The sequence below is a fragment of the Aphelocoma coerulescens genome, chromosome 5 (genome assembly GCF_041296385.1).
Source record: "Aphelocoma coerulescens isolate FSJ_1873_10779 chromosome 5, UR_Acoe_1.0, whole genome shotgun sequence".
Classification (NCBI taxonomy): domain Eukaryota; kingdom Metazoa; phylum Chordata; class Aves; order Passeriformes; family Corvidae; genus Aphelocoma; species Aphelocoma coerulescens.
The window spans coordinates 23115343-23142947 of NC_091019.1; the positions used below are offsets into that span (position 1 = coordinate 23115343).

General features: G+C 43.0%; 1 protein-coding gene across 4 annotated transcripts in view; it reads right to left on the reverse strand.

The window, feature by feature from the left end:
* SLC1A2 (solute carrier family 1 member 2) overlaps positions 1-26957 on the reverse strand; it is an 82055-nt gene extending 55098 nt beyond the window's left edge. Inside the window, exons 1-2 of one of the 4 annotated variants that reach the window (XM_069017113.1) lie at positions 25426-25787; positions 2760-2832 (exon numbers count right to left, since the gene is read on the reverse strand). Coding sequence is in view for 1 of the 4 variants with exons in the window: in XM_069017112.1 (XP_068873213.1) it covers positions 25426-25442 (17 nt within the window). In the remaining 3 variants the exon portion in view is untranslated. Of the gene's footprint in view, positions 1-2759; positions 2833-25425; positions 25788-26817 lie in introns of those variants that run through there. The other 3 variants (XR_011151360.1, XM_069017117.1, XM_069017112.1) reach the window with 3 other exon arrangements.
* Between the last annotated feature and the right edge of the window lie 648 nt (positions 26958-27605).

Below are 27605 nucleotides of genomic sequence, written 5' to 3' on the forward strand. Positions count from 1 at the left end.
ATGTACTTACTTAACTTTATTCCATAACTACCCATCCAGCATCTTCTGTTTCAAGCTGCTTGATCCAAGCCACCCCAACAAAAATCAGAAATTATTTGCAGGAACTATGTTACAAGGATAATAATACATAGGCATTTGCCATAGAAAGACATCTAAATTTCTCTCATACATTTTAAAATGTTTAAAAATATTGAGCTTAGATAAATTACCTGACCCTCAGGTTTCTTATACCAGTGTTAGAGAAGTCTTATTTTGCTAAACCTAATTCTCCTTAGGCTGGCATCAGAGATTCATACTGAAGTCAAATGAGATCAGTAGTGAGAACATGGACCATCAGTTCACTGGATTCACTCCCAGGATGTAACAATGCACATTAAATGAAAATTAAAGCACTCTTAGGCCAGAGTTACCACAGGCTTTATTCCTCCTATTTAAATTCCGTTACACCTCTCTGCTTAAAAGAGTTAAAACCGTATAAAACTAAAGTGATCAACAATGCAGCATTTTTCCATTTGCTCAATTAGACCACTTAGCTGCCAAGGATAATCACCTAACATTCTCCTCTCATGCTTTACCACAAACTTAATAAACCACTGTCCTTCTATTGTAGGATTCTAGACAATTTTCATCAAAAACCAGGGTGCTTTAATCCAGACAATGTACTAAACTCTTATTTAATTCTAATTACACTTCCCAGATGGTGTCTTCACAGAGGGAAAACAAAGAGGAAACTACAATAGTCTAGCAAATTAAATCCCATTTGTGGTTAAGCAGAATAGCAAAAATGAAACATCTCAGAAAATCAGAACATGCCACCTAAATTTGCAAAAGCTTAAATGAAGTAAGACTCTGCCACCCCCATTCACAATGAAAATAATTGTGTTTCAACTGAAGACTCTTCTCAAATGCAGCCATATTATTATAACGCAGAAAGACAAATAAAGTAAGATTTTTCTAGAAAGACAACATCATTTGCCTTACTGTCCTAATGACAACACTCCCTTAGGTGAGCATGCAGAATGCTTCCTGACCCACTGAACAGTGTGATTGATCCCATCTGGCAAAGTTCTTCACTTTTCATTTTTCTCTCTCCAGAGACCAGTCAGTGATTTTGAAAGCATACAGTGAAGAGCAAAATACTGACTGTAACCTCATTTGGTCCAAAGCACCAGACCCATAAACACTGTAACAGAGCTCAATGAGGCCAGTCACCAAAGACATCTTGACATCTTTCAGTAAGAAGCAAAATAACTTCCAGTTGGGAGCTGGGAGTTAAAGTAGGCTCTCTGAGAGATGTTAAAAGGTAGAGTTCTCACCAAACAAGTGCTCTTTTTGAAATGTCCCACAAGAGAGGCCCTAAGTCTAACGTGCTGGTGAAATGGAAAGAGGTTATGCTGAATATAGCAAACCATCATGAAAATACCATATTATAAACCCAAGTGTCTAATAGCTTTATTATGATTGGAACAAAAATCAGTTTTATTCTGTGGTTGTACCGCATCTCTTGTAAGCTTTAATATAACAAACATAGCTCTTCCCTTAAAAAGTTATTTAAATTAAGATATAACACCAACTGGGGATCAGAAAAGCATTCCATTATGAAATAGGTTGCTCTATGGGACAGAAACTGTTTTTTATCTGTGCCTGTAGTAGATTGAAGGAAAAAACCTTAATGTTTAGTGAGGAGGCTAAGGTTAGGTGTTATGAAAACTCTTCTACTCAGAAGTAAACTGTGGAGGCTGGGGTTGCGCTTTGCTAACCCTCTAGTTAAACAAAAAACAGTCAGAGATGGAGAGGGACTTACTACACAGCCAGATAGTGACAGGAAAAGGGGGTTTTTAAGGTTTTAAACTAGCAGAAGAGCGATTTAGATTAGATGTTAGGAAGAAACTTCTTACTGTGAGGGTGGGGAGGTACTGGAATAGGTTGCCCAGAGAAGTTGTGGATTCCCTATCCCGGGAAGTGCTCAAGGCCAAGTTGGGTGGAGCCTTGAGCAACCTGGTCTAGCAAATGGCTTCCTTGTCCATGTTGGGGGGATTGGAACAAGATGATTTTTAAGGTCCCTTCCAACCCAAACCACTCTGCTTCTGTGATCAAAGGGCCTTGACTTCTTGATTGCATTTAATCTCTTACTAATTATCAAGCTGCCTCAGGCAGTGAAGTTTTACAGTTGGTGCTGGGAAGAGGAGTCATGCTGCTCTCTGTGAATCAGGTTTGATGTGCTAAGTCCCTAACAGTGGTGTCTGGGTTGTTTGGGATCTAAAGCACCCTGTCACTTTTCAAATAACAAGGCATTTTTAAGCACCAAGAGTTTCAGTGATGTTCATTAGCAGGAAGATTCCAACTGACAAGTCTGTACACGTGCTCCTTTAATAACATGATGCCATTTAGTAATTTAAAATAATGCAGGATTTCTGATTTCTTCAAAAACCCAGGATACCACACCCCATCTAGTGCAGAGGTATTAAAATTCCTCTTTATCATATCTCAAAACAACACAGTTGTTTCTTCACTCTGTGATTGTGATTCCATGTTGTTTCAAGCACTGGTGTCTATTTCTGGTCCTTGTACCTATTCATGGATAAAAGCACAACGGTTTATTTTTAGTGAACTTTTTTCACAAATAGTTTTATTTTAAAGCCTGACTAATCTTTGCTGCATCACAGACTGGGCTGATCTCTTGATAAATCTTATCTTAGATTGGTGGCTGAGCAAGACAACACCAAGTGCTTTTTCAGTTAATCCTCTTTTATATCTACCTTTAGAAGAGGGTGAGGAAGACACAGAAGGAACCACATGGCATGCAACGCCTTCCTGGGATCCTAGTGCAACCTGGAAGAGATGGGGGAGCCACATGCATTTAGTCACCTTCTCTTTCTTACCACAGTCTTTTCAGCAGCTCTACAATGCATGATTTTGTTAGCTCTGTCTGCAGTTACTCACTGCATCTCAAAGAGAGAGAGGAAAACGTGAATCAGATTTACTTGCTCAGATTTTCTTACTTTTATCTTTGCCCCTCTAAATAGGACGTTGGAAAAAACCAGCTGAGGGAGAAACAAGTTCAATTAACAGAATGGTGCATTTTTAGATACATACCATTGTTGAGTTTTATTATATAATAAAAACAGTACCAAAGCCACCAACAGTCTTAGGAATCTTTCTCCTGGAGTCTGTGACTGGCAATGATGCAGCCTGAACCTGTGAGACAGAGATGGACAGACACACAGAGAGACCTCTTTGGTGTTCACAGCCTTGTAGCTGCTAATTCTGAGTGCCCCCTTCCCCTGTACTGGGAAACCTGATGGTATGATTACTGCAGGTGGCATAAAGGTAAGGGTCACTTGGACATCATGCAATAAAACTTAGGAGGGATTTCTCTGGTGTGAGGGAGGTCCCAGAAATACACATGCATGCACAGCAGACAAGGGTACAAGAAAAACTATTTCACACACTAAAGAGTTATGAGAAGGACAAATAGTTGACTCCATCTGTCCTGGAAGTGACAACCTAGACCTGGGATTACTCCCAGCTGGGTAAAGAACCAAATATGTTTTCCTAACCTGTGCTGGAGTAATGGTCATGTGGAAAACAGGGGAGCTCTGGCAGGCACCTCCCCATTTCACCATGTCTCAGGGCACAGACCATAGTCTGATTTTCTTCAGTAAGAAAAAATCCTTGGCTTTAGCTTCCTGATGTGCTCTGCAGACAGGAAGAATGCAGCCTTTATTCTTCCAAGTAATCTCACAGGGACTGCTTGTAAGAGGAGGCATTGCAAAACCAGGCTTGAACTCTTCTGCCCCACGCTTAAGTAATTTCCTTTCCATTTCACAGAGGGAACTAAGATACAAGAAAACATTGGATAATTCAGTTTTTGGTGAAATGACACCTAGAGGTACTATTCAGTTTGAGATGTTTATTGAACTCCGGGCAGTGAAATGCCTTGAAGGTGCAAGTAAACATCTCTATAAATATTTGACTAAACCTTATAAACCAGACTCTAGCAGTAGCATTTTGCCTTTCTTGGGGCATGAATTTTGGCTCTTAAATCCCCTGGCCAATCCCCCTAATGCTTCTGCAGGGAAATCAGCTGAGTGGGGTAGGGCTTAACACACGGTAACCTTCAGAGAGCCTGGTGGCCATCAGCTGTCTGCAAGGGATGGCTAAACTGGCTGCAGGATAGAGGAAAATACACAAGTGTTAGGGATGGGTGGAGACTAGCAAAGAGCAGCATTGCTCTCGTTACAATCAGAACTTCTGGGGTTTCTTGTAATTTTCTATTTTTAACTCAGTCATGAAGCAATGACTATGTCCAGACCAGTACGTGTTTATTACAGCAAGCCCCTGTGGGCTGAGTGGTAATCAACACAGAGCAAGCAAAAAATACATATCGTCCCCAAACCTTGTGGATTTTCATGAAGGTTTACTGATTTTTATTTTTATTTCTTCTGTTTATCCTTTTCTTTCCTTTTTTTTCTTTTTTTTTCTTCTTTTCTTTGCTTTTTTCAACCTGATTTATAATGTTTCCATTTCAAGTCACAAGCAAGAGGGAGTTGCCTTGAATATTCCTGAATCGCGATTTTATCTGGGTGTACTGAAAAGCTAAAATATCTGCTAAGGACAACCCCACTGCTAATGTTATGGCCCCACACATTCCCCACAGGCCACCTCCTTCCCTCCCCGCTATCCAGTTTTCAGTGGATTGCATTTCAGGATCACTCCTCGGCCTTAGGAAAGAGATCATTTCCAGCCATGGACTGCACCCCACATGGGGAAGGAATAGTTTCTCTCCTACTAAGAGATGGCTTTTGGGCAGTGGTGCAGTTGATGCAGTGATGAAGAAACTGAAGATAAGCAAGTGCTCCCCTCTCTATTGTGTGCACTGAATGTGTCAAGTGTGGTCGAAGGTCTCAAAACCCTAGGGACAACAGGATCCCACTGTGGAAGGAAAGGAGGGTTGGATATTTTTTAATTTGACATTTCTTCTCTCAAATACAGCTCTAAACCAGATATCTAGCAGGTTATCTGGACACCTCCTGAGCAATTCAGGTGTTATGCCTTGTGATGTCAGAGTCACTTGTCCAGCCTGCTCATGAAAGTTTTAAGGAATTTATCTTCCACTGCTTCTGAGAATGTCCAGAACTGTCTAATAAATCTTGTCATTAATACATAAATACATGCAAACATTTGGATTTTTTTCAGTAAATTCAAGTTCATTTTTCCCTTGTTTTTCTCCATCTGAATATTCCGAGTTATATCTCACAAAGACCAAGCAAATTAATTTCTTTCCTTTCTTCACAGTACAAATACTTGTCTCAACCTGCAGCATTGTTGCATCATCAGCTCAGAGCCCAGCAAAAGAATGTTCTGAAATAAGCACAGGCAACTTACTTAAAACATTAATGTAGCCATTTCTGCTTCCCATGGCAGCAACAGTAAAGACTAGCTCTTCTCCCTCTAATTCTGTAGCCTAGCACAGAAAACTGACTTCTAACAAAAACCTGACAAAGAGCAGGAATCTGTGCTTTGAACTACAGGTTTTCCTGAGAAGCCTGCTGTGCTGCCACTTATTTGAGGTCAGCTGGTCGGCCTGATCTGCTCGCAGCTTTGCTGAACAGCTGAGGTCGCCCATTCCCTCTGAAACGGGATCCCACATTTACCTCTACAAAGTTGCAGTGAAGCATGATCTGACTTGAACAGTTGGCAAGAAAATTGCCTACTCTTCAGTTTATTGCTTTTCCTAGAAATAAAAGAATGTCCTCAGATAAGCACAAGCAACTTACTAAAACATTAATATCACTATTTCTCCTTCCCATGGCAGTAACGGCAAAGGCTAGCTCTGCTACTCCCTCTGATTTTGCAGCCTAGGATAGAAAATTTACTTCTAACAAAAACCTGACAAAGAGCAAGAGTCTGTGCTTTGAACTACAGGTTTTCCCAAGAAGCCTGCTGTGCTGCCACTCATTTGAGGTCAGCTGATTGGCCTGATCTGCTCGCAGCTTTGCTGAACAGATGAGTTCCCCTATTCCCTCTGAAATGGGATTACACATTTACCTCTATAAAGCTGCAGTGAAGCATGATCTGACTTGAACAGTTGGCAAGAAAATTGCCTACTCTTCAGTTTATTGCTTTTCCTAGAAATGATCAATGCCATCTGCCAGGTGTCTCAGCAAAGTGAGGCATCCCACACCACTGATTCTTTGGTTTTATCTTTTTTCCAAAGGACTCACTAAGGGCTCATGATGGACAGACAAGCAGATACAGCTCTTCTCTGTTTGGCTGATGAGGTTATAGTATCTGTTCCAGACCATCAGCTTTGGATTTCAAACCCTGCATGTAAAATCTGTCTTGGGTCTCATTCCTGCATATCAAAGCCTAGATGGGGAGTCAAGAAAGGACAAGAAGAGCTGTGGAAAAATCTGCACTAATAAAGATCACAACAATGATTATCAGCCTACAGTGATGTCTGAGTATACCAGACATCACAATGTGAAAACTGGGGTTGGAGTAAGACTTGGATTAAGTTTCATAGCCCTCCCTACAGCAAGCTCTGAATTTGACCCAAAGACACAAGTTCCTGTTCACAAGGCGTAAGGGTGACGAACAGCACCCTACTTCAGCTACACGTGGGAAAGAAAGGTCTCTTATCTAGAGTCACCAATCAAACCCCTCAGTGAGTAAAGACTAAAGACAAATCTGAATAGCCAAATAAACCTGATTGTACATACATGAGAAAAATTGATTAAGTAGGATCACACCAATAAATGGTTTTAAAGAAGTAAAGACCCATAACAGCAGTTATTCAGAGCCTTTTGAAAAAGTAAGCATTTTATCAACAAATCCTGTAAGCTTAAAGTAGTTGTCTGGCCCTGTGGAGAACAGCTGCTGTCTGTGCCAATCCCAGAATACAGAAGTACACCTTGATCTTGCTATTAAAGATGGAAAAAACTGTCCTCAAATCACTGCACTGGCATGTTTCATTTCCAAGTGAACTGTCCTCTTACCTTCATGATGATTTTCATACTAAGCCCTAAAATCAATTTCCAGGAAATTATATAAAAGGAAATGTTTGAAGTATGTTTGGCAGAGGGCAGATCTGTGAAAGTAAAATCCACTATGAAAACTCTTAAAAAATAGCACAAACACAGAATTTCAGAGCTCAACAATATAGTTTTCGTTTTCTTATAAAATTAGAACACTACAATCTTTCCTTACATATGTATTGGTCAAAAAATAGTTTGTGGATTACTGAATGTACAAAAAACCCCTTAAAATCTTCTGCAATTCTTCTGCAACCATGAGAATTCTGCATAGAAAAGCTGTATCAAAAACTAGCAGGCATCTAAATATTCCCCTAAATTTTGTTTTTCATAGTTACCACCTAATTTTAATTTAAAATAGTAATTTTTTAAATGTCAGGAGGTATCTTGTATTAAAAAATTAAAACAAATGCATTTTGCATTGGAATTTTGACGTTCAGAGGAAGAAATTCCCTTTTAAACATAACCCATTCTGTCTCTTAACTTAATGGTTAGAAAAACGGTTAGAGCTGCTTAAAGCTTGAGAGTAGGAGACAAAGCTCCAGGATAAAATATATAAAGAAAATATATCTTATAGCTTACATAATGTACTATGAAATCTCAGTGCTACCAAACTCTTGCACTTTTTTCTCATTAAAACACGTGACACCACAGTGATCAGGAACAGAATTTTGCACTTTGTGCTGCTGAAAAGCACTAATAATTTGAAGAGTGTATGTCTTGACAAAGGGCAGGTAGGTGTGTGTACACTGAAGCTGAGATTGCCCCATAAAACACACTGCCTGCAACTACCTGAACGATGTATTGCCCTTATAAATTGCAGGCAAGCAGAAGGTCACATCTCTGCTGACACAAGCTGACAGAACTGTACTGAAGTCAGTAGAGTGATGATCAGTGGACACAAGCAGAAAAATATATCTCACTGTCTGCAAAGTCATCTGGCAGAGAGAAAGTAACAAGAAATACTCTTTGCTTCCATTTTCTGTCTCACTGTACTTCCTGGAAAAGCGTTGTTTGGTTTCATGTTCACATTAGGATCTGTTTCTCCTAGTGAAGCACCAGTTGTATATGGACACAAATGCACGCACACAGGCACCCCCAGCGTTGAGTTAGAACAGCTTCAGTCTGTGTCCTTTGGCCAGAAAAGTCTGTGTCACATTTTTGCACAGCTCCTTCAGTTCCCTGGAGCATAAAAGCAAGTCAGAAGGAATGGTGATGGATACATGGTTTCTTTTGTGGTGCTGACCATGATTTTAGGAGTGTCTTGTATCTTAGGCTGTTTTTGCCAGCTTGAAGTAATTATTATTTATAACTACACATAACTCAGTACTGCATGAGCTGCCACATGTCGTCAGCCTCGCTTCTCTAACAGGACCACTCCTCTATGACGGATGGAGCAACAGCATGGAATACTATCACAAGGCCTTTTATTTTGGGAGAGGCAGAGTTAATTTTACATAGTGGAGGGAGTTGGTGTTGCAACTGACTGGAACTGGATGCCTAAGGGAGGGGAACTGGGATCATTCTTGGACTCAGTCCAGCCTGACTCGGCTGTGACCAAAATGCACAACCACGAATGGCAGTTTTGTGATATATGTAAAAGGAGTGATTTCAGTTCCTAGGAAGCAGTCCCACAAACCACGAAAACATTACTTGTGGCAGACACAGCAGAGAGAAGCCAAAGGATAAAGGTCTACTGGGACTGGATTCAATCCCTCCAAGAGCAGGATGAGATTTTTCAAGCATACGTAAATCAGATGCTTGTACATTTGGAGGCCTCTTTAAAAGACTGTACTGAAGTAGCACTGAGACCTTCCTACTCATGTAGAAATACCAACCCAAATCTATTCTTCTGGGTTGCTCATTTAGCATCCTTCATGAGCACTGAAATTCACACTGACCTAGAGGAGACAAGCATGCTAACACAAAGTAAAGCCATCAGGTAACTATGGTTCAGTTTAAAATCTAAGGCTAGGAGAGACACAAAACTTAGAGAAACCACATATGACTAAGTTCTAAAAGGCAAATGAAGAGCAAGGAGAAGCTCGGCTTGCACATCTTTCTGATGAGCTGTGAATAAGGTAGTAGGAAGAAGAGAGTAACAGGTAGGAGAAGTTAATTCATAATCTCTTACGTTGCACTAGAATATGACTATCCACATTAAAATTATTAAGTGCACTATTGATGGTATCTAATTATCTAGACAGGATTTGAGTTTGGCAGGTTGGCCTTTGGATTCAGGTTCTAGTCTGAAGAGCTGACAGAGATCAGATCTCAGGTCAGCACAACCACGTCCTTCCTGCCCCACCAGACAAGGTGCTCTGGGGTCAGCCTACAGAAGGGCTGCTGCACCACGATGCTGACTTTCAGGGCTCAACACAGTAAGACAAGCAGAAACAGACTGCCCCTGTCAGGCTGACCAGAATGGTTACCATGACACCACACACAGGCTAATTTGACAGAAAAGACACTGGGCTAATGCAACAGCACAACTCTCCTGACTGGATTTGCCCTACATCCCTGCAGCCCAGAGCAGAGGCAGAGCAATCTCAGCACAGCAAGAGATTGAAAGATCTGCATCTTGAGACTAATTGTATGAAGATGAAATAGCTACGTTTCAGCTCTCTAAATCCATTTCTGACCAAGCCCACCTCTTTCAGTACCTCAAACATCCACCTACACATCCCAATCTGCATTTTACCAGCATTTTACCCTAAAAACAGCAGCATTAAGCAAACAGGGAGGAACAGAGACTGGTCTTTCTCCACTTCTTAAAAAAATGTGATTAGCTGAGTCTGATGATATGAACCACCTTTCCATTCTGCTCTGGGTAGCAAACAAAAAAACTCATAGATATAAAGTCCAAACTATGTCATATTTTCTATTATAAAGCAGATCTGAGTATTATGAATTCTGTCTTTTTAATACAGTGCATCTTTGCTTTCCATCTGCTAGCAGAATTGAATTCCAGGTTTGTATTTTCATAAGACAAGAAAAGATGTCACTCCACAGCTGCGACTTGGAAGTCGTATTGTCAGTGTACTCCTAAATGGAGTTTCATTAGCCTGTTTACGGTATTTCATTACAAAAAAAGTCCACTTATCATATGTGAGCACTTTCCTCACAGCCTCACTAAGGAAGCATCTATTTGTCTTGTTTTGGTTTTCTCAAGTCATTTTTTTTTAGCGTTAATTACACCCTCCCTTTGAGTCCTTGTGGTTATGTATTACTGTATGGCAGCATTTACTGTTAACAAAATGCCCTGTGAAGGGAAAACTGGGAAATAGCACATAAATGTTACTGAGCTTTACCTGTTGGTTTTTGTTTGGTTGGTTTTTTTACCTGGGTTTTTTTCTCCAGTGAATCACAAGCAATCATGAACTATTTTTTTCGTAAGGGTCCTGCTCCTTTTACACCCACAGCATGAGGGAACTGCGCCACAGAGGGAACGAGGCAAAATCTGAAACATGCAAAGGCCTGTGGCTCTGACACTGTATTTCTAGGACAAGTATGAGTCAAATTCATTTTGTGCACAACATCCAGCGGTTTTATTAGCTGCCAGGCTCAAACTTGCAGAGTGTCTCATGTACTGCTAGCTGGTAGTCAGAAACAAGCAGAGTGAAAATCAATTCTTCAACCCCATCTCCTGGCCTCATCTGGGCAGTCCTGTTTAGGATGAAGCCGAGGAAAACAAAGCTGCTGAAACTCACAGTACACTGAAAGACGATGTGATTTTTTGAGGGAGGCAGCAAAGCCTTTCCAATTCTAAAAGCCTGCCTGCACTGGTAATCCATTGTGGTGCAGGCAAAGGCAGCATGCTGGGTCTCCTACACTTTCAAGGTATAGTCAGTTACTTTCCCCTTGCTTTGGGGTAATCGTATCGGTGTGAGGAGTTACTGCAGAGTAGCTCATGCACAGTCCATTGGCAAATAACTTGCTTCACAGTAGACAACCCCGTATGTTTTCAGATAGAGTGAAGGACTTCTAAAGAAAGACTTTCAGATAGTAGGTAATCCAGCAAAGCATTAGAATTTACATGTGACACATATCATGTATTCTATGAAAGCCTGGGCTTGGGCAAAACAACCAGCATGTTCCACTGAAACTACTTTTTTGCTGCCAGCCATGCTGGCAATAGTCTCACTGAAAGAAGAGTAAGCCTGAAATGAAATTTTCCACTATTGCAACTGATGAGAAATGATTGCAAGAACATGGGCAAATAGCCAAAGCAATCTGTACTGGCAAACCCAAAGAAACGATGCAAAGCTGGCCAAGAGAGCTGCAATTAAATGTGCACCACCTTTGTCACATTCCTTTGTAATTAATTTTTATTTGCTCTTGCAAAGAGTAAAGATCTAAAAAGTAACCAACAGGCAGAACACCTACTTTGCACCTATTAAAAGCAGTATTTGTTTAGCACTGTGAAAATCCTAAAATGCACCTTTTTCCTCACTTCCTTTTCAATTAAAACCTGACATAGTATAATGAATTACTTCTAGCAACTATGAAGTCTGCTTCTAGTTCAGGTGACCAACTATTGCCAATAGTCTGAAGGAAAAATATGGCATAGAGCCTTAAAGTGTAAACAGAAGAGAGCAGGTAGCCAGCACTGTTAAATCCTACTGTAGTTTTTGTCAGGGGCCACTACCTGATCAGTTCAAAAAATTGAGACCAAAAAATGTTCAGGTCTGAGGCATGCTAAAATGTCAGGGCAAACTTGTGGGACACTGCATGTGCAGAGTGATGTCCGTGTGAGCGTGGATATTTGCACTCACAGTCACTGAGAACACACACTCACACGAGAGAGTCTGTTTATGAGTCTGCCAAGAACCATCAAGGAGGGCAGTGCAGGGAAGGTCTTTGAAAGAAGCTCTGTCCATACAGGAACTAAACAAGCTGTAGGAAACTCCCACTTAATATGTGAATGAGTGATTTCGTAAGAGTACTGGATTTAAGGCTAAAATCTGGAGTCTTTTCTGTTCCACATACATAATTTGAGTATTTCAAAAGGAATTACGAGTGTAATTCTTCAACACAAGGATACTCATCTGAGAAGGCACAGAAAGATAAAGATACAACTCAGCCACTCCTACACCTCCTTCTCCAAACTCTGCACAAAGGAAATACTGAGGAGGAAATACAAGGTAAGGATGTCTAACACACTCACTAACCGTTATGAATGATCTCAAAGTTTTGAAAATTAAAGCACTTGCTAGAATATTTTAATTTATACTGGGATGGGACTATGAAGATTACTTCCACAGTGCCCAAATACTTTTTTTTACACTGAACTTGGGACATGGTGAAGAGAATTTCACAATAAAACTTTAAGAAAGGTGTTTTGAGGTCATAATACCCAGACACACAACCCAAATGATAGCTATGCCCTCCTCACTTTAATGTAAATTTTGCAGTATATCAAACGGGACAATTTACAACCTGACATTTTAGAGGCAGATTACCACTTGGGACATAATAGTGACTGCATGTTTGAATGTGTTTCTTTCAATATGTGTCTGTCTGTAAAACATCCTCCATGTCTCAGCAGAAGTGAGGGCATCTTCTTTGAACAATAAAGACTATTCACAATAATTTTTTATGGCCAATTTCAAGAAAACACACTACTCTGTTCTTTTACACTTTGTCATGTAAAAATATTTTCTAGGGTGTGATCTTGCTTACTCAACTGATATAATAACTTTTCTGTCTCCTGCTACTCTGTCCTGCTAGACAAAATCTTAAGTTATATCACGGGCATAAGTTATTAAGAAGAAACTGTATGTTGAAACATGACACATTATTACAGGAAACTGTTAAAGGAACAACCAGCTTCAGATAGGTTTTGACTTTCCTGTTCCTGAGTACTCTTTTGTAATAGTCTGCAAAACAAACAGCTATGGAAGATTAGCAAAATGCAATAACCTGATCCCCTGCCAATAGAGACCTTTCCATTCCAGCTTTTGATGTACATTTGGCACTAGTGTTCCCATCACTGGGAAATGTCCTAGCTATCTTTCAGGTATGTGATCTTGATGTATAAAAGCCTACATTTAGAAATCAGCCACTGTTAATAAACCCATCAGTTCACAACAGTACTTAAAAACAGCAGTTCTGAGAAAGGCCTCTAAAAATGAATCATGATTGTCAGGTTAACAGATAATTTAAGCTTCAGCTTGGCAAAAAAAAAACTGAGAGAAAGCAAAAGAAGAATCTAAGCTTTCCCAAACAATTCAAAAAATGTGAAGACAACATGGTATTTTCATAAGAGGAGGCAAACCACTTAAGGTCCACACAAAGAAGTAGGCTGAGCCCCTCATCTGGTCTCCTGCTGCTCTAGTCATGCAGCAAAGGTACAACCAGCATCACCTGGGATGAAAAATAGGGGAAAAAGATAGTTTTGCATTGCCTGACAGGCCATGGAAACAGGACAATTTTCCTATCCACAGCTGCAGATTCTGGTGTGACAGGGAGCAAACTTCACACCTTAACTCTCAATCTATAAAGACGAGAGTACATCTCCTAAGCTGTCTCTGACTTCTTTGTTAACATAGGAAGATAAATTAGGAGATATTATTCTTTCTGTACATGTCATTTTAGCCACAGAGAGACACATCTTAGGCACAATGGTATCACAGCATTACTAATAAACAGACTGGAGAAATAACACCTCTATGTTACCACACTTGATGTAACCACACAGATGAGAAGGGAGGCTGACAAAAACTATCATCTTTCTTGATGGCAGAGTATAAATAGAGGGTAACTGGCTAGAAGTTAAAATCCTCCTTCTCTTTCCTTTCTCTCCTCCTTGGAAATACTGAAGAAACAGTGTATGGCAGTTATTGTGATGTCCTTATGGTGTCCAAAAGTATGAAAACACTTACAGGCTGATGTATGGTCAGTGAGTAACCCAGGGCAATTATGAGGCATTAACACACAGGTACAAGATGGTAATTAATTTGTGCCCCTCTTTTCAGTTCTCAGCCTTGCAGCCACATCTGACCTCCAGGTACCAAGTGCTGTTTCTGCAGCTTCAGTTTGACGTTAGTTGTGCCTGTCCAACCCGTGCCCCTTTCTGCCAGGGTCCTTTCATCAGCACTGACCAGCTTCCAAATGATGGTGTTTAGTTTCCCCTTTGCAGAAGTAAAGCCAGTGGCTTTGATGTGAGAGCTCTAGCTGTTTCTTCTCATCATCTCCAGCGCTTGGCAGGCTATGGCTGTCAGGAGCAGCCTAGCAATCTCAGACATGTGCTGACTGCTTAAATCCTCCTGTATTTGCAGGAGGAGGAGGGATATGACGGCTCTTACACTGATTCAGACATCACAGTGATTTTGTACTTTCAATGCAGAACCTGAATAGAAAATATTATGAACTGTTACCACCCAGTGGAATTAAACTGTCACTTAACACTTTTTCAAGTTAATTGTATCAATCCTACACTTTCATTCCATCAATTTGTCAAGGAGTCTAAGCCATGAACAAGTGTCATATGCAGGTTGAATAGCATGACATACAGCAGAAAATCATTTGTACTTATCAAAACAAAGGGCAAATCCAGACTGAGTGATCCAGACGCATAGGAAAACTTCACAAATTAAGTATTATTCATCTTTGTGGTTTTATTGTTAGGGGCCACATATGCTGGCTTCACAGGATATTTTGGGAGCAAGTTTAAAATGAACAGAAATAAAGACATAGGCATTCGAGCTTTTCTAAGATTACATCTTTACTACTCTCTCAAGACATAAAAATGCATTTTTTTCTCCTGATTTGGACAATACATACAGATTAACTAACCACTGATATTTTGAATTAGAAACATTTATCTGTCAGTTAGTGAATAAATAACACCTACAAATTGAGTTGGTTTTGGATTCCACCTTACTCATGCCATCACCATGGCCCCTACATCAAAGAACCATAACAACTGAAGGTGTCCTTTTTTAGCCACAAGAATGCATCACACAAAGAGGTTCTGGCAATAAACACTGCCATACCTTCACTGCAGCCATTTGCTAGAGCTCTGTAAGAGAGTGGAAGTTGCCCAGAGCAGATAGATACCTGTGTTTCTACTGTAAATGTACATAACACAACACACAGCTGGGCTCTGACCCCCAGCCCTGGCTTTTGGACACTGTCAGCACAAAGACAAAAGGGAAGATCTCAAGTGGATTGATCTCCTAAGATGCAGAGGACAACTGCAAAACTGAAATACCTAGAATCAACAGTGTACATCCTTTGTGAAAAAGCAAAATAACATAAGTGTTTAAGAGCACTTGGTAACACAATACCTCCATCAAAGCCAGAACGCTGTTAAGAATCCAGGTGGCCAGAACGGGATCCCTTCAGTGTGAATTTAGCTACATATATTCTTCTTTTATGTTTCACAAAATCCTTAATTGCAACTGATAGTAACATTATCATTCTTAAATATTATTGAGGAAAAAAAGAAGTGTCTTGACAAAAATAATCATGACAATTACCAACCAACGTATTGGGATTTTCCCCTTTGTAAAATGATCTTGTGTCTACTGCCAGACTACCAAAAAAAAATGGAGCTTACACAACCACAGTCCCTGAGGGTTTTATCTGTTTTCTGCTGTGCAGTCCTTCCACCTATTCACTGATTTCAAGCCAGACACAATTAGGGGATCAACACCCAAAAGACACTGAAGCCTCAGTTACCAAGTGAGAGTGAAGACCCCCTAGGCCTCCCTGAGAGAGGCTGCAGTGGGAGTTCAAGCTTTATTTGGTTTGCAAGGGTGCCACCGTGTGACACAAACCCGTTACCAGAAAAGGTGACATGAATGTCCTCCTCAAGGCACTCCAGCAACTCACTTGAAGAGATGGTGACTGCTGTGAGGCCCTTCTGCCCTTAACTTTAAGCCCATTACAGTATCTTTCAGAAGATCCTCCCCAGGTTCCCCCAGGAAAGGGTTATTGGGAATCCCCTTCAGCAGACCACCAGGGAACATAAGCCTGCAAATGGGACTGGAACGAAAGCAAGAACAAAAGCAACAGCTAATCCTGGAAGCAGCAGAAGGCTTCCTACTAAGGTGCTCTGGTATTACAGAGAGGTTTTTGTGTGTTTTTGCCTTATGTAGCTGTGAAGGTTCCTCTGGCACTTTTTATGTCAATAGAAATAGTATTTCCTGGCAGTTTCCAGCATGGGACACTGCAATATGCCTGTTCTAAGTCCTCCTAAAATGTCGGATGAGGGATTCTGATCTGTTTTTCACTACCTGACCTAAATTCTGTGATATAAATAGCAACCAGGTGTTAATGGATTCCCATATGCATGCATGTATGTGGATGACGTGTTTATATACACGTGCGTTTTTTTGGGACAAATCTTTTCTCAGTTACCACAGCAAAAGTAGGTCTTACACAGATAAAGACCAGATGCTTAATTAATGAGAGAGCTTTCTGCCTCAAAGGAAGTGTACTAAACCATATATACTTGAGATGCTGCCTGTGCCATTGTATGGAGCCCAGAACCCTCTGAACATTTGGCATGAATTTGCAACAGAAGCTCCACATTCTGTATGATTGGAGACCACGGTTTACCTCCAGCCATGTTTGCCCCTCAGGAGTCTGTGCTGCTTGTGGCGAGCATGCCAAGTACTGCTCATTAGTGACTTAAACAGCCAAGTGACTCGAAGGCCATGGCAGCACCTCAGCTCATGGCCACAGAGGGAGCAGTGCTGCCAGCAGGCACATCAGCAGCCAGAAGATGATGAGAGCCTGCCAGGAACCTGCCCAGCGGGGAACACTTACCTGAGGCATATCAGTGATCAACTGAGTGTAAACTTGTATTAGCAATTTAGTCCAAAGTGAGCTTCTGGAGTGAACTTCCTGAAGATGCCCACCTGCTGTACTCTGGTTCATGCTGCAAAGCTGAATTACATTTGGATTAAGCCACACCAGGAAATGCACTGTAGAAGCACACTTAAGGCTCTTCAGATAGTGACCAACACAGTGTGGACTTAGCAGGTCTGGCTACCTCTATTGGGCTGGATTATTATTCATGTATACATAGCGTGAAGCTAATCTCATGAAACATCAGTAATGTGGATGAGTACATTACAGGATGGTGTGCCAGCAGTACAGGGCATCACAGCCACATCCAAGAACTGGGATATGAAGATACTACATGGAGATGGCTGTATACTGTGTACTTGTCATCCACCAAATCTCAGAACATTTAAAGTTGGAAGGGACTCCTGAAGAGCCTCTAGTTCACTCTTGTATCCCCAGCTACATGTTATGTATGTGTAGCCTTTTTTTCAACTAAGGAAACCGTGGTCCCAGACAGCTGGTGGTTTGTAAAATCCACAAATGCTGGCCCTAATTTTTGTACTCATAAATAACTTATAAATGATCTTTTTTTTCCTTGCATTGAAAAACAGGCTTTGAGACTCTGTATGGGCTGAACCTGGGATACAAAGGGTACCTGTGTCTCTGCCTGTGTGCTCTCCTGCACTCAAGATAATTAGCTGGACTAAGAGGCTGTCATTAGCTTGGACACAATACTGGACTAATACAGTTGCACCACCTTCAGGATCTAAACTGGTCTCTGATCACGTTGCTCTCCAGATTGGAAACATGGACCAGAAGTGTCTGTCAACCCCACTAAGAGGGTGCTGCATCAGACACACTTGTCCAAAGGAGTAGTAACAAGCAGGCTTGTTCTCTGCACCTGCCAGACAGCCTTTGTGAATGATGTGCAGTGTCAGAAGCTCAGTAGTGCACGTGACTTGTTTAGCAGTGATCTCTGTCATTGTCCCTTCGAGAAAGCAAATCTCCAAGATCCAAACTTAATTCATCAACTGGGTAAATGACAGTACAGAAAGTAAAATGAACAGTTGGAAAGGAAAACACCAGGGGTTCCTGCCTCAAGGGAGATGAAGTCCACCATCTGGAAACCACATGGTATGGCTTGAGGAGCCCACAAGTCAATCAGAAGTGCAGTCGTTCCCAGATGTGAAGCACAAATTTGGCAGTAGGCTGAGACTAACTTGATTCACCCAGAAATGTGAACTAGCAGGTGATGTAAGTCCCCTTAGACCCATGTACCTGTCTTCCCTGGGATAAATTAATGCATTTACTCCTTTGACAAGTATCAGTTTGAATGCGCATTTTACTTTTAATCTTCATAAGTGTTCTAGTACCAAACTGTCCACCTTCTCACGCATGCAGATTTTACACTTGGATACATCTCTGATTATTCTCAATATGCCAAAGAGGTGGAGCCTAAATTTAAGCTTGCCCCAAAATACCTGCTTTAGAGGTGCTGTCCATTATCCTCTTATAAGGGATGCAGTTGATAGTGAGCTATCAGAGAATAAGAAAAAGCTCAATTCATGGATGGGGCTCAACGACCTTGACTTTGGTAGTGGCAGAGGTATCCTGCTCACTGAGCAATCAGGCAGGCAGCCCCTATGCCTCACTATGGTTACCAGTATTAAAGACCAACACTGCAAAACTGGAGTTATGAAAATCAACACTGCAAAATATACTAGAAGGATGTGAGATTGACAATAAAAAAGGCTCCAAACTTCCTGGAAATTTTGGAAGCAACACCACTGAACCAGCTGAAGACAGAATCAGATATGCCTTTTTATGCAGCCTGAAGAAAAGGAGGCTGAGGGGGGACTTTATTGCTCTCTACAACTCTCTAACAGCAGATTCCTGGCACCTTGCAAAACACGAGAAAAGACAAATATTGTCTTAGTCTACTCAAAATGTTTCCCTAAAACAGAGTGAAATCTTTTCCTTTGTATTGGAGGTCCCACCATATTAGTGTTCTAAATCGAAGCCAAAACTAAGAATTTATTTTTGAAAAGTAAAAATGAAATGTTTTTTGTTTTTAAAATTTCATTCTATCTTCTTTTCTTTAAAATGCTTCAATTAATCTGATTTCTCAGAAACAGCAGTGAACCTGAAATACTGCATTTTCTTGAATTCCACACTGCCTTCCTAAAGATGCCTGTAATTAGCAGGCGTATTCCTTCATTCTTTTATGCTTTGGTTCTCTTTTTGTTCTTCCTTGTAAGGATTCCCAATTTGGAATTGCTTATGCAGGATCAAATATGTTGAAGATAAAAGTTAGAAAATATGATGAGCTTTGAACTTAGTCTGTTTTCTTTCCTAAGCACCGAAACATGTATTGTAGTTAATTGTCTTAAAACTTTAGGCACACTGAGAGCCTTTAAATGAATACAGAAGTAGGATTAAATCTATAAAAGCACACTTATTTTTATTGCTTGTATGCCTCTGGTAATAGCATTTTAAAGTAACAAGCTGGAGGCTAAAATTGGGTGAAACATTGTACTGAGTTGGCAAGAGAGGAGTTTCATTAGTGGATGGACGATTACAGAGATGATGGATTTGACAGATCCAGCCAGTGTTTTCAAGAAACCATACAATTAATTGCTCAAAATAGCAGGCATTGTAACACATTCTGCTGGAGAAGGGAATTGAATCACACAGAAAATGGAAAGGTATTACATGAGAAAGCACTGAAGATGAAGGGCCACTTGTCAGCACTGCGCCTTCGCCCCACACCCCTCACATGCACAGACTGCTTCGGTATGGAGACAACTCTGCACAGACAGCCCAGTGCTGCAGGCTCAAGTTAGTGTGGGATCCGTGTCCTTCCACACAGAGTCCCAGCATTCCCACTGTTACCTACACCAAGAAGGAACCCACATGCCAATCGTACTGCTACACAGGTGAAAGAGGACAGAGTTTTAATGTAAATCTTTTTAAGCTGAAAAACTGTGACCCACTGCTCACAAATTTACAGTTATTAGCAGTCTTCATTGGGACAGCCTGTAGATCAAGGGGAAACAGGAAAATGAAGAGAAAATTAAATGCAATAATTTGCTAGTACAGCAATACAGTACTGCTTTGTCTGCTGACTTCTTAGTGCATTGTACACAAACATCTACATGTATGTCAACAGAGAAGGCTGTACATATGTATTTATCTCACAGAAACCTATGGTAAGACATGGTTTTTGAAGACTTAAGTCATTTTTTAAGGAAGCACAATCTCCCTTTAGGCTTCATATATCTAACCCAATACTCTAATCTGCTATTCCAAAATGTTCAGAATAAATAAGTACCGGTAGACTTTATAGGAAACATATTAATCCCTGTCTGTCTATAAAATGATCTGAATATGGCTAAAAATTGAGTTACTGTCTAGGCAACAACTTCTTTTTGAAAGCGTATCTCAAGGCCGGACTGAAGGCTGGGGCCATGAGAACTATCGTGTCATTTCAGGATCATGAGTTATCTTCTGCAAAGCCCGAGTGTCTTTTACTGAAATTGATGAGAGATTTGCAATTGACAACAGTGAAATGAGGTCAGAGCCACAGCTGATATGACTAATTACCAAGCTACATTCATTCCATCTGTCCCACAAAATGTCTAAGAAAGAGCATAGGGTAAAACATCTCCATCCTATGCTGGTGCTCATCAAATCCTGCATAAAAATAACAGTGAAAGTGCTTGGGAGATTTCATCCTCTGAAGTATCTAAATATTTGTGCCAGAATAATTCCTCAAGTTTCTATGTAGAGAATTTTGTGGGTAAATTACAGAATAAGAACTCAGATGACAAGAAACGTGTGGGTGTGCTTGTTGTACATATTGTGGCAGATCCTGAAAACCCACTCGCCTGTGTAGGTGCCTGAACCCTACGATGAAATGCCAAGTTAGTTTTCCTGACTCACCCAGGTGTGTCATGTTGTCTCCAGGCTAGGTGAATAATACATGCTGGCAATCTCCCTTTCAGGCTTTGTCTTGACAATGCAGCAAATGGCTTATGACTCCTGCTTCAAGATCCAAAACCATCACGGCTGCATGACTTAAAAAAATAATCCTGTGTAGTAAATTAATTTTTAATGTTCAAATTTGTTAAAAAAATGTTGACAGGTTAACTTGTATTCACAGAGCTTTATGTCAGTAAGGTATTTATTATTTGTGTCTCTTGTGTCAACTTATGTTGACTAATAAGCATCTGTCTACAGCTAGTATAAAACCTATGGAAGTTCCACAGCTATGGCTAATTTTGGAGAAATCAAATCATATGCTCTCTAGTTGGGACCAAACTTTTATTGTTTGGTGATCTCCTAGCACAGACAAACAGTACTCCTGATGATGGAACTGCCGTTCCAGAAACAGTGCAACTTGAGATGAACATTAGAGTATCTATAGAAGAATGTAAAAACAACCAAGTTTGGAGGGGAGGAATGGACCTTGGATGAAGTTTTTTTTGTTTGTTTCTTTCCTTCTAAGTGAGATATTGGTAAAGTCAAATGCCAAGGCAGGGATCTCCGTACTGGCCATGCAGTTTATCTGCTACGCTGAACAGAACATGAGCACTGCATTTGTGCCATTTCATATTACACAAACACCATTTATATTAAGTGTACACAGAACTGAGAAGCACTATTTACTAATCAAACCACGACGCTAAGTAATCACCCAGACTTCTGTCTATTCAAACACAGTAATGTTTCATGCTCTTCCACTTCACTGATTTATTTTGTAGCAGGGTGCATACACACACACAGAGAAATGCCTGTTAACTGTTCACCACAAATCTGAACGGGTGACATCTCTGTGCTTTTCATAAACCTTCCCTGGAATGACTCTTCAGAACTGAGACCAACAGAAGTGGAAGAGCCCACATCAGTATTAAGAACCTCTGCAAAATATGGTGATCACAACAAACTGCCCACTGAGAATGGCCACTGGCCCATGCTGACTCCCTAACCATGCACTGGTCTGAGAGAGGGCTGCCCGGCCAAAGGCACGGGGCTGCTCTGAGGCTGACCTGCCAGAGGGCTGAGCTCCCAGCTCACACACCTGCTCTGCCTCTGGTTGTTTCTATAGATGCAGTGTTAGTGTCTCCTAGTGGCTATATTCCTGAAGGAGCAGACCCTAATCCAAACTTCACACCTGAAACTCCCACTCTTTAGAGGCATACGAAATACTAACACATCTCCAGATTTTTAGAGTATCTAAACCAGCACTCTGGAAGGTTTGGTTTGTTTTTTTTTAAATACAAGAACAACAAAACAGAACAGTATCAAGGTACTCTATTCTTTCCCTTTAGTAAGACTAAAGAGAAAGATAAGAGCAATAATAACACCATGTGAAGCAAGGACTTTGTGGTCAAAGGTCTGAAGGCAAGCATGGGCATCAACTGATCAGTCAATCTTATGTAACCTTTAGGTCCTATCAAGACCCTGTAAAAGCAAAGGAAATGCTGAAATGCTCTGCCTTGGTTAATCTCCATAGATCAACCCACCACGTACTGAGCCCTACACCGAACACCACAGTCTGTGGGTATGAACTCATGTCCTGGGATCTCTGAACCACACTAAGGACTCATGAAAGGCGATGCCAGCACAGATGAGAAGGCCAGGTCTCCCAGGAGCATCCCACCTGCAGTCATGGTCAGCCAAGGACGTTTAAACAGAACATGAAAACAAGAAACCTTGCACTGTATCCATACTTGGTGCTAGCCCTTCCTCCTTGAACTGTTTTCCATTTTCAGCACCAGCTAAACACCAAAAATGCATCTTAGTAATGAGACGTATCAGGGGATTTTGTGAAAGAAAGACTAAACCTTCAAGATACAGACAGTGTAAACCAAAATCCCCCTAAATGGAACTACAGTAAGGTAGACCCAGAGGAAACATGGGTCTGATTTTGCCATGTTGTTAAACATTTCCTTTCTCATTTTCTTCCAACTGAAGTTCCCCATTGCTGACCATCCTCTTGGAACAGAAAGATTTGTTCAGCAAATTTCCATACGTGGATAAGCTTAACCAAATAAGACACTGAAAGAAAAAGAAAACGATGACTGGAAAGGCACAGGCAAGGAAATCTGCCATAGCAAATCCTGGCTGTAAGCGACCACTACTTCTTAACAATGGAACACAGATTTACCTTCCTCTGTGTATATATCTCAGGGCTTTTTGTTCATTAAATACCTTGTCACACACCTGACATTCTCACTTTGGAGATTTTACATAAGCTTCCCTGTTAGAAGAGTGATATGTCACTACAAAAATGACTGTAGTTGGAGCGGTTTTGTCACCACAAAATAAAATCTTTTTATACTCCTGGTCTCAACTAACATATTTAGCTGAACATCCCACGAGTGACTAGATACTGACCTGGAGTGTATCCCTCTGTTCCCACCTCCAGTAGGTCCTTCTCCATGTACCTGTGTGTGCCTGAGATAGTGCCCATTGCTGCGAGCAGAGCAGTGCTTCTGCTACCATTCTCACATTGTGTCAGTGCTAGGGGAACGCATTTCTTGAACAAGGTCCAGTCAATATTCACTTTCCACGATGATCCCTGTGGTGCCTCAGTTTGCTGACCTTTATGCCAGAGTGAAAGCTAATCTCTACCCTCAGCTTTTCACTTGAGCGGAGAGAAAGATGAGAATTCAGTTTTGGAAGAGGCTCTTACTGGTAAATACGGATTGACAATTGAAATCCTTCCCACTCAACTTCTTTTTCCACACCTCCTTCAGCTGTCACAGACCACTAACTGAATCATATCAAACAACTGTTTCAGTTTGTCTTAGTCTAGGTAAATTTCCTACAAGGTTTGAAAACAAGGCCTAAACTCTTCGTTTCTTTTCTCACCCTGACAATTTAGCTCTGTTCCATAAGGAAAACAAAAGCATGCATCTACTGAAGCCTTTCTGGTTTTGGCAATCTGATCTTTCATAGCCTGCCTATTCAGTCAAATTCTTCTAAAAGCACCTCTCGTTATACGCACATTTAAAACCTCCTTTCTTCCAAAGTTGACAGATCCCTCTAACACAGCCACCCCTTATTAAACTCTTGTACAACTGATCCCACCTTCCACCACTTGTCCAAAACAAGCTCAGCCACCTCAGGTGGGAATACAAACAGTAGATGACCGCACCATCCAGAGGAGAGTGATAGTTGAGGTAATCCAAGGATACAGAAGGGACAGAGCTGCAACCCTAGGCTGGTTCTTCCATCTCTGAGCTTCTTCCTCATGGCTCTGATCATTTGTTGACAGTATCTAGTTAAGTGATTTCATTGTCAGAGGAAATGCTACATAGGGCAGATTAAACTGTTGGGCTGCCACCAAAACAAAAATGTACAAATTCAGTGCAGAAAGCCCCTGAAAAGGCAAGGCAATACCAAATGATAAATTAATGACTTCTGTCACAGTCTTGAGAAAAGCTAGAAGAGCCTCACAGATTTGTCCTCTGATCAACTGGGGGATTGTCCTTTTTCCAAAGCAACCCAAACCAATACTTTCTAACCTTCCATTCCTCCCAAGCCAACTGCTGGGGGCCACTGCACAGCCAGCCACTTTCTTTTTCTGACCAGGTAATGGGACACTTGTGTGCACATCCTCCCAGACATGTCTTGGGTTATTTAAACCAGCTCAGCAAGTCTTTTAGCCTGAGAGACACAAAGGCAATATAAACAGAGCTTCCTTTTGCACTCTGTCCTTAGAGAGTCCTATCCTGAGCAGATCATGCTGATACAACATGACAACATCCAGGGATAAAGGGGAGGCTCACACTAAATGCAGTCTAATACTAGGTAGTGTTATAAGAGGGCAAGCAGAGATCAAGGAATTCTTTTCTTTCCTACTACCTGCAAGTCTGTAAACTGAACAAGCCCTCTGCCCCTTCAGAGCGATGAAGCGGGCGACTCCTGCAATCCTGGCAGGAGTTGTAGGGACAACCGTTGTAGGGACAATGGTTTTCTTCCAAGGGACGCTACGAGAGCTGTACTGTGTTTGCTTTTCTTTAAAGCCTCCTGTAGAACCCTGTGCCCTTCCCGGCATTTCTCTTGCTAGAACTTTAACGCATTTGGCACAGAACTGCAAAATTGCACAACTCCTCAAGAAGTTGGATTTGTTTGTTGCCTTTTGAAGGGATGGCTGGGGGGGACAGGTTTTTGATTCTTTTTGAAATTATAATATTAATAATAATAATAATTATTATTATTACTACTACTATATTTAGGAAGAAGCTTCACCCTCCTTTTTCAGTGAACCATTCACTTGTACTCCTCTTTCAGGCAGGTGGTTTAAGCTTGATCTGCCCCCCAGGGGTTAAATAAAGAAGTGATGGGAGGAAAACCAAGACCTTTTCAGTGGCTCATATTTGAAATTTTTTCCCTCGCTCTTTTCTATATGTGGATCGTCTGCTTCTCGTTTCCTCTCGCTCCCTAATTATTCTGTTAGGGAATGGCGAGGGGCAAGGATCAACAATGAAGCAGATGACAGGAAACTCTGTTACCAAAAGAACAATGCCGGGCATCTCCCCCATCCTCCCGTTCCTCCCACCCAAGAGATGGTCCCCCTCACCCTTCTGTCGATGCCATGGTTCCGAAAAACCCCCTGTCTTCTCAAGGGTCCAAGGGATTAATTTGGACAGCAGGGCGCGAAGGAGGTTGGCTCTTTGGTATAACCCTCGCTCACGTCTGGGAAGGAGCACGCAATTCCTTGTAATCCTGGGGGCTCCGCAGGGCGAGGATCCGGCAGCTCCGCTCCGCGGCTCTCCCCCACCCCGCCGTCCCAGAGCAGGCTCTCGGTGCCCCGGGGACCGGCGCTGCTGCGCCGCGGCCGCCCAGCAGTGGCCGGCGGGGCGAGGAGGCGCTGGCACCTGGGCTGCGATCCCCGGCGCCCTCCCCTCGCCGCGGGGAGCGTGTGCGTGTCTGCGCGGCTGTGTGCGAGAGCTGGGGGGCGACTTCACATCGGCGCGGCGCTGGCTGAGGCTGGATTGGAAGGTTTAGCCCTCGAGCCGTGGATTTGCAGTCAATCCCTCTCTATTTTAGGCACGGGCTGACATCACGAGCCGTTGTTACTCCTATAAATCCCCCCCAACAGCTCCTTGGCAGCAGCGGGGGGGCGGCGAGCCCCTCGCAGGGGGAGGGCCGGGCGCCGCCGACCGCGACCTGCCCCGTTCGCCGCGGCCGCCACCGCCTCCCGGGGCAGGCTCCGGACTCGGGGGAGCCGGCCGGGAGCCGCGGGAAGGCGCGATCCCCCAGACACACGCACACACACACAGCCCCGCTCGTGTCCGGCTGCCGCCTCACCCCCGCACGTGCCCCGGCGAGCGGGCCGGCGCTCCGGCGGCAGCGGAGCCCCGCAGCCCGGCCGAGGGGCTGTGCCGCCGCAGCCGCGGCACCTGCCTCGCCGCGCCGAGGCGGCAGCGGGCTCCCGGGAGGCCCGGCCCGCTCAGCCCTTGTCCGCGCCGTGCCGTCCCACCGGGACGGCCGGGGCTCGCTGACGGCCGCGGCGGGACCGAGGGGCCGCGGCGAGCGGGGCCCCCGCCCGCAGGGACGCGCAGGGTGCGGCGCGGGGCGGTGCTGCCCCCTGCCGGGAGGTGCGCGCGGCGCCGCGCCCGGGCCCCACCTGCCGCCGGCGGCCCCGCAGGCTCGGCCCGGCCCGGCCCGGCCCCGCCGCGGCCCCGGGAAGCCGCCGCCGTCCCGCCCGTGGCCGCAGCCTCTCCCCACGCCTCGCCCGCGCCCGCCCCGCGCCCCTACCTGCGCCGCCCGCCGCCGCCTCGCCCCGCAGCGCCGCCCCGCCCCACCACGGCGTGGGCGCCGTGCGTGGCCGCGGCCCGGCGGACCCGGGCCCGGGGGCTGCCCAGGGCATTTTTGCAGCGTAGGGCAGGAAGTTTTTGTCCTGTTAAGGACGCGCACTCAGGTGCGGGGGCACAGAACACGCGTGTCACGCCCAGACACTGCCACACACCTTCGCTCCCGTTTCCCTCGGCTGAGGCTCTGCCCGCCAGCCTCAGTGCTGTCTTTCCATCCAAGTCTGACCAACCTGATGTCCCGTTTCACAGGGAACAAACATTTCTGCCACAGCTCGTTCCCTCTGCACCGAGGAGGTGGCACAGAAAGCCAGTGGCCATGCGGAAGCCCCCTGACACGATAAGGAGCTAGGAGGCTGCAGGGGTTGCACAGCTGAGCAAGCCTGTCTGACCCTCCGCACCACTCCCACTCCCCCAGGATGCTTTTCCTGCGACCGAGCCAATTCCAGTTACTTGCACTTAAAAAATGGCAGGATGCAGCCTATCACGCAATCCCCAGTCCTAATCAAATACACATTTTTTTTTTTTCGTACTCTTACCATGGACGTAGATTTTCAATGGAAACCATTTACAAGGGCAATTCTGTGAGAGTCACTGAGGGTGCCTGAAAAGAGCTTGTACTTCAATATGTCAATTTCCTTTCAGTGCTATTTTTCAGCTAAGCACCCTGGCTTTTGGAAGTAATTTAATGCAGCCCCAAAGACATACAAAGGAAAAACATACACTCATTGGAGTGAATAAGAGTGCAGAGTGTTTTGCTCTCCTCTTTCCATAGCAATATCCTTATGGCCTTTCCAAAATGCACAGCTCTTTTTCCTTGGAGGGAAAATGAGCTGCTATCCATCTTGTGCTATTTCACACCCTTTCTCCAACAGATGGCACAGATCCTCACCTGTTTAGAAAGACATGTTTGAAATAGTTCTACATCTTAAAAATAGAGCCAAGC